Source organism: Babylonia areolata, chromosome 25, assembly GCF_041734735.1.
Source record: "Babylonia areolata isolate BAREFJ2019XMU chromosome 25, ASM4173473v1, whole genome shotgun sequence".
Taxonomy (NCBI): domain Eukaryota; kingdom Metazoa; phylum Mollusca; class Gastropoda; order Neogastropoda; family Buccinidae; genus Babylonia; species Babylonia areolata.
The window spans coordinates 7,997,745-8,005,970 of record NC_134900.1 but is presented as its reverse complement, the minus strand read 5'-3'; the positions used below and the strand labels follow the sequence as shown (position 1 = coordinate 8,005,970).

At 38.6% G+C, this 8,226-nt stretch overlaps 1 protein-coding gene across 1 annotated transcript in view; it reads left to right on the top strand.

Moving 5' to 3' along the window:
- The window catches only part of LOC143300021 (uncharacterized), a 21,441-nt gene extending 13,687 nt beyond the window's left edge, over nt 1–7,754 (top strand). The window contains exons 6-7 of the mRNA XM_076613577.1: nt 1–965; nt 7,684–7,754. The exon at nt 1–965 is cut by the window's left edge and continues 728 nt beyond it. Coding sequence (XP_076469692.1) covers nt 1–965; nt 7,684–7,754 — 1,036 coding nt within the window. The remainder of the gene's footprint in view (nt 966–7,683) is intronic.
- Nucleotides 7,755–8,226: the final 472 nt, after the last annotated feature.

Below are 8,226 nucleotides of genomic sequence, written 5' to 3'. Positions count from 1 at the left end.
GAAGGACGTGGACAGTACAGAGGTTGGTGCTCAGGCTGCACAGGCAAGGAAGGCCCCGGGTCTTCCTGTCGACCCTATGTGTGAATCCAACAGTGAATTCCCCTTGCCTGTTGAAGATCTTCCCTTGCCCTCTGCAGAACTCCTCATGCCCGATGACTCTTACCCTTCACCTGACGACGATCTTCCTTTGCCCGATGTCCCTGATGACGATCTTCCTTTGCCCATTGAGGAGCTGCCTCTGCCTGACATGAGCCGCCTGAATGAGCCCCAAGCAGAGGCTCTGCAGATGAGCTGTGTGGACAGTCGTGCAGAAGACCCTGGTCACTATGATGCTGGTGAGGACAAAGCAGTAGGCTTTGATGAAAACAGTGCTGTGGGATATGAAGAATACCTGGACCTGGACTTGGATCACCCCTCCTCTGACTGTCACCTGGCAAACGGTGTGGATGAATTCAGAGACGATGGGCTGCCTGCCGACGACAACCTCCACTTCCATCATTATGGTGCTGACGATCTGAATGATGGCTACAATGATTATTGTGAGACTCACATTCCACAGGATGATTACAGTCACTTCAATGGGGATCTAGAAAATTACGATCAGTCAAACGGTGGTTTGTATTCGGAGAGCCAGTGTGACTATTATTCCGGTGATCACCTTGACAGTGTGGGAGGTGATTTTGGTTTGGGTGGCAAAGATGACCATTTGGACATGTACATGAATGACGACATGAACGATTTCTACGTCAATGAAAGTAACTTTATTTCGTACGAAGACACAAGTAATTATGATGGCTTCAGTGCTGATGACTTTGGTGGTGGCGGAGGTGGTGGTGGTGGCAGTGGTGGTGGAGATGGTGACTGGGGAGGGATGTACGCTAACTGTGATGGGGGGGACGGAGGAGGGAGCTGTGGAGGGAGGGGGGACATGGGCTCCTTCTTTGGACTGGCAGGGGCAGACTTTGGTGGGGATGGGGGAGGGGCGGCATGCGGAGGTGGGGGGGCTGCCTGTGGGGGAGGTGGAGGAGGGTGTGGTGGTTGTGGAGGATAGTGATGGAAGTCCAGTTCCCTGGCACCGACCCATCCCCCACACTGTGTTACACACCAGTATTGTACTGCCATCAGAGCCTATGACATTGATAACGTGATACAACACTTTTCTTACAACATGCTTGAAATGTGATGAAATTGTTGACTTCTACTGTCCATATGACCTGAGGGAGAGGAGATTTAGAGAGAATAAAATTAGAGTTATAGAATTAACATTGCCAACCTAGTGTAAATAATAGAGAATATAAAATCTTTACATATTTTTACGATTGTGATCAGTGTCAGACGTTTTCAACTGCCTTAGTCCAGTTTGTTACAGAACATATTGTGTATGTGTTTTGGACATATGGCATTGAATGTTTTAATATGTTCAGAATAGCACTGGTACTATATGATGTATCTATAAAGTGATATTATGGTACTGGGCATATTTTAGATAAATATCTTTTTTCTGTTTGTGTTTCATTTCCATTGTGTGACTGTATTTTTGTGGGTACAGTGTAAAAATGTGTGTACATGTTTTTGTAACTGGTGTGACCGCCTTTACGAATCTTCGTTGTCAGTCACTATCCAGAAATCAGGTTTAGAAGTTAACCTCTGCAGTCCTGGTGCATACAACATTGGTAGGGTTCATACAGTTTTAAAAGTTCAAAAAGATGATGTTGAAAAACGACATACCCTTTTAAAGTCCTTTCAAAAATCTTTTGAACCCCATTTCTGGCTGTCTTTATTGGAGGAAAAAGGAAGAACATTGTTTCTGTCAGTAATAAATACAGCACAGCAGTGAAATGTTTCCCCTCAGTTCAGACTGGAAAGTGAAATAATGATTGAAAGGGGGAGGGAATTAACGGATACTTGCAGCATATATCTTACATATGTTTTGGTGGGGTTTTTTTTAAAGTCCAGAATCCCAACTTTACTTTTAAATGTAGGGCCTTTGTGGTTTAAAAAAAAGAAGAAAAAAAAAAAAAAGAAGAAACAAAAAAAACACCTTTGTTATCAGAAACCTGTTTGAACCATAACAGGGCATGTTTTTAAAATCAATTTATTAAAGTTTAGAATAAGGTAGTAGGTTTAAAGTGGAACCTTTCAGTAGATTTACTGTTTTCTAAGCAGCACTTTGAACAGAAAATTAGTGTTTTTGTTGCTGGGCCATGACATGGTATCATAATCACTAGTATCATAATAATGATATGACTTGATTTGTAGTTTGTATTTTCAAATGGCAATTAGAAATCTGCCAAATTTAAACAACAAAAAACAAAAAACAAAAAAGAAAGAAAAGAGACTTCATCTACCACTATTGTTTAAAATGTGAAAGCTAAAATATCCTCTGTTTCAAAAGCAGTTTTTTATTGGGTCAGTTTTTATTTTTATTTTTTTATAAAAAAAAAAAAAAGAAAGAAAAAAGTTGCAGACATAGACAAAACATTCAAGAAATGTATTTGAGATGGGTAGTGTTTAATTTAACTCCGTGCATTTTCAGCAAGAGAGAGTAGTAGTATCATTTATTGAAGAGATTCTTAATGGATCATATTCATAATATTAGCATGATAAAGATTTTTTAAATTTTATTTGTTTTTATTTTTATAAATATCAGGGTATACACATCATATAAAAGAACACAGTGCATAGGAAGAGAAGTTAATCTTTCATTGTGAAATGAAATAAAAAAAATTTGGAAATTTGATTTTGTTTTCAAAAAGGGATAAAAAAAAATCCTGTAGACTAAGATTTCATTTGTTACACACTTTAAATGTGACATATAACAGTGAATTGTAACTGTATTAGTTGAGGAGAAAATAATTTGCCCATACCTAGAATATGGTTGATGTAGTGTCACTGAAGTGTATGTTGAAGTAGCTCCTGTCAGTGCCGGTATCACAAAGCATTGGTCCACTGATGAGATCTGACTTAATTGGTAAAAACATATCAACTTGGTAGGCTAGTCCACTGTTTAGATTCACTGAAAGCTATCTGCAACACAATGAGGTACAGAGGTTGGGTCAGTGTTTAGCCAAACTATTCATAGGTTAATAGTTGAACTGGCTGCTCTGGTCTTTAGGTTGAATCCCCATCTCTTTGGTGGTAATTTTTGGGTTTTTTTTTGTTTTGTTTTTTTGTCTAGTGGTGGTGGTAGTGATTGGCGTGTGTGTGTGTGTGTGTGTGTGTGTGTAGTAGTTGTTTGCAGGATAGACCCATTAACAACTTCTGCATAATCATATTTGCTCTGTAGCCAAAGGTGATTTACATTTCACTTAAGTCAGTCCACAGAGAAGAGATTATTGCTGAACCATTTTCATGGTTTAAATTGCTGTTAAGTGTCATTGCCCCAAATTGGGCAGAAACCAAATGTGTTCATCTTATGGGCTGGATCTGATCTTTAGATATATATTGCCAAAATTCACTTCCACAAGAAAGCCATTGATTAGTCACTTCACCAAATTATCTGTAGTAGTCACACATGCACATGATGTTACAACCATCATTCCATGTACATTGGTTGTTGTTTTTATTTGTTGACACAAGATGAGGTTCTGTGTATTCTGTAGGTATGTGCTTGTGTGCACATATAATTTAAATATTGTGAAAACAAATATTAATGTGGTATATCACAAAGGGAATAAAATAACTCATATACTGTACATATAAAAGAAGGTGTCCTGGTATGTCAGTATGGATCTAAGTAGAAATTTCTAGGGGGGTGGACTTTTTTGCTGCTGGTTTGTGGCTGTTCTGTGGTGAACGTTGAATTTCTGCTTGCCTTTGGGGTCTGTAGTGTTCAGAGACAGGCATGCATTTCACAGTGATGTGATAGTGTTTCACAAGCACCCATAGTTGAAATTGTTTCACACATCTACAGTGATGGTCAGAGTTCAGGCACTGTTTTGGTCTGGTGATAATATAATTGGACTGATAATGTCAGACCAGCTGTGGCTGCCATTAAGTTACAGCTTAGAAGCAAGTTTGCTACAGTTTTCACAGTTACACAGTAGTCCGTGTTGGTCACTTTAGTTTTTGTTGTTGTTATTGTTTTGCTTTTTTCATGTTCAATGTATAGTATTAAAATCAGAATATATTAAAATGAATTCAAAAAGAGAGAATGAGAAGACGCATGCTATGGAATCTGCTGCACTGTTGAGTATGAAGATAGCGTGGTTGTTGGGGACGTCACCACTCATTATCATTGCTAAAATAAAAGCTTGAGTCTTGTTTTTTATGTCTGTAGCTCCTGATCAAATTGATTTATAGGGCTGTTGGATCAGCTGGTAGTTTTGCAAACTAAGCACTGTTTTATACCTTCCTTTCCAAACAGGACTTAGCATTTTGCAATGTTTCAGCCAGGCATGACACTGTTGAATCAGTGGTGTGTCATGATAATCTGTGAGGAGACAAAGAAAATCTGTGATAACGATGTCTGCTTGAATTAAGGGAAAGTGTGCTGACAAGTGACAGAAACAGTGTGCTAACCTCTATTGTTGATAAGATAACAATGTGCTGTCCCAGCCTGGAACTTGGGCTGACAGGAGATGGAAGCTGGAAGAGAATGGAGAGAGAAACTGTGATGCTTGTCTGCTGTTTTTGGATCATGAGTTTGGGTGCAGAGTGTAGGGAATGTCCAGACAAGGGCGATTCCAGGCTGAGGTCATGAAGCAACACCACTGTTGCCAAAAAAGTTTTCTAAGTTTGCCTGTTTGCTGTTTGTCTTCTTTTTCTCTATCAATTGTGATACATTTTTTTATGACCTGAGAGCATGGCAAGACGATTGTGAGACAGTGAATGTCAAAAGGCACTAGACTGTGCACATTTTAGTGTTTCACATATGGTTATGCTTGAGCACACTTTAATAGATATTTTTCAGTATAGTGTTTTTTTTAAAGTGTATAGTGTATTTCATTATCAGTGAGTCATCTTAGGTTGAATGGGATGTGTATGTGTGTAAACTGTTGAGGGAAAACAGGAGTGCCATAGATTCCCAAAGGCATTTGTTTTAAACCTTTTTGAAAATGGGGAAAATGAAGGAACATCTATGTTGAGAGTTGAGGTATGGGAAGTATATCCCCAACTCATCAGAATAGGACCAAAAAAAATGCCTTATGCATGCATGATGCGGATTTCTTTTTATTAGATTCAGTAAGTTTGTTTTGGGGTTTGTGCTAAAAGTGCACACTGACAGGACAGATATGTGAAGAGCCATGGGTTTTATGTCTCTCAATGTGCCATTCCATCGCACACACCCTGCAAGTATAGAGCCACCAGTCTGCTAAGAGTTTCATGTGTCACTTTCTTAAGACTATTCTTTGAAATAATCTCTTTTTTTATGCTTGTAGATGTGGAAATGAGGCAGAGCTGAGACTGTTTTGCTTCTCAAAATCACGTTTCCAAAATGCCAGTGTTTATAGCAAACAAAAATGGACAGTGTAAGCAAGAAAGGAGAGAATGACTGTGTGAGGCTGTGCCCATTTTAACGAGAAACCAAAGGATATTAATGTCATTTTATCCAATTCTTGGTTCATTCAAATGATTGGGTTTTTCTTTTGGAGTTTCCCAATGTTTGGCAGCTGAATTTGAGTTCTAGTCAGGTCCTATCAGATCAGGTTTCCAGGTCAGGTCTTGTCTAGTCAGTCACTTTGCCTGAAGTCACCCCCATCAGTCTCCTACCTCCCTCCCCAACCCACATAGTTTCATACAGTACATCTAGTCATCAGCATGGAACACAAGACCTGTCTGCTTCAGGCATTTGATCTGTGTCCAACACTAGTTGTGGACTGGTTTGGATACCGTGCATGCTTTGGCCAAGGAAAGAAGAATGGTTGTGAATGTGTTGTGGGAAGTTGAAAGCATTATGCTGCATTATTGGGAAGTTGAAAGCATTATGCTGTATTATTGGGAAGTTGAAAGCATTATGCTTTGTTTTTAATTGTCACCCCGACTGGTGATCAATGTGGAATGTTAATCATACAGAAAAAAGACAGGTACTGTTTTGTATGTGGAGTCTTATCATGATGTAGACATTTTTGTGATTTGAATGTGTGTACATTATTGTAAAAAGCAACGTCTGCACCTGCCATCCAATATAAATCGGAGCTGAAGAGAGTTATGAAATACTGCGGAGTGTGATATATAGGTTCAGAGTTGTGGAAAGATTTTGTTGACAGTGAAAGTACTGTTAGTGTCACTGGAGTGGAGTGTATTAGAGGTTTGTAGCCTTACTGAGTGTCATTACTTGATTCCTAGACAGGCTGTGTAGATAGTGAGTGCATGTATCATTGAGCCAGACTCGTCACGCTGTGGAAAAGTCAGGGGTTTCTGATTACAGGATTGTGATATTTTCTGTTGGTCAACATATCGGTTATAGGAAGGAAATACGGAATGCGAGGTCTTGGCTTGCTTGGTCAGTAACAAGCGATTTCTGACATTTTGCTGTGTATGCTTTGCATGTAGAGGTGTAGATGCAGATATTTGCAGTGAAATAATGGGCAACAGTGATGTGAATGTGTACGACGAAAATAGTATGCCCTTTGTTACATTTTGTTTGGCTGTCTTTTATTTTGCTGGAAGCGTACATTTATTGGCCAAGTTACTTTTGTTTTAACAGTTAGCTTGTGTCAGTTTAGTTACATGTTGTGATGCCAGTTGATGTGATAGAACAGATTTTGTTTCATACTCCTTTTTATCCAGGTGTGCATGGATTTGGCAGAACTTTAAATCAGCCCACAGTTCAATTGTGGTATGATATCAGATTGTTTTGTTCATGTTTATAGTGTTTGTATTCTCTGGCACTACATATCATGTTAGACTTTAAGCTTGTGATCTGTTAGAACACAATAATGGTATTTTTACTTGTTAAAGCAGGCTTGATTTTAGATTATGCATGAGTAGAAAATTGTGTTCGTGATATACAAAAATATGTGGATAACAAACATCCTAAACAAAAGTCATGTGTAATAAGGGAATGGTACAGAATATGATACAGGTTTGCCAGGGACACTTCCCCCCTAACACTTAACATGACCATAGGCACTTGACAGAATGAACTGATTATGGTAGGTATTTGCTTGATTTCAGTTTTTCTTTCTTACTTAGTTTCACTAAAAAGTATGCTATCTGTGTATATTATTATTTTTTTTGCATGATAGGCATCTGTTGTGCTTTTGTATAAGTACACAGTTTTCTCTTCCAGCATACCAGGATAAAGATTTCTGTGCTTTTTGTGCACAATTTTGAATGTAAACTATATGGTTGATAAGGGAGGGAATACTTGGTGGATTCTTCAATGTGATTTTGGGTCACTGGTGTAAAGCTAGAAGAATATATTATCCAAGTTGCTTTTATTTTACACACATATATATATATGTGTGTGTGTGCATTATCACACGCCCACAGAATCTGAAGAACATAACCCGTGTAGCTTTTATTTAATGTATATATATATATATTTTTTTTTTTTTTTTTTTTGCATCATGATGGCTTTCCACAGAATGTGTTGAGAAGCATTGTTGCACATCAGAAAGTGTTACAATGTGTTGATAGCATTCCAGCAGTGTACAATGTTCTGTTTTCTTGATGGTCAGGGGGGATAAATCCCTGGGAAGCCAAAATGCTTGACCCCTGTGGGTTGTGCTGGACAAGGACTGTGTTCCTTGGCGAGCGTGATCCTCCACATGATGGTGGACAGAAAGGAGCCAGTACCTGTCATGTGATGTGAACTAATCATAAAGTAATATATAAGTCCATAATGTCTGTAATCCAGTATATATATATATAAGCCCACCATATTTTCTTTGTTAAGATATGTCTGTAATCCAGTTTTATATACAAGTCCATTATATTAAGATATAGTATCTGTAATCCAGTATGTTACTATAAACTGCAGCCTGTCATGTGTCGCATCATTTCCCATGAATCAGTATCAGTAGCTCAAGGAGGCGTCACTGCATTCAGACAAATCCATATACGCTACACATCTGCCAAACAGATGCCTGACCAGCAGCATAAGCCAAAATGCTTAGTCAGGCCTTTTCCATGAAAAGAAAAACAAAATTTTTTAAAGTTGTACAGTGCATGGTTCTGTCACTTAGTCACTGCTCTGGTGATTAGGTAGTGAGATTGTAAACACTGAGGTGCACTCTAATTGCCTGTATGGCCTTTTTTAAATCTGGGGATAAATTAAGT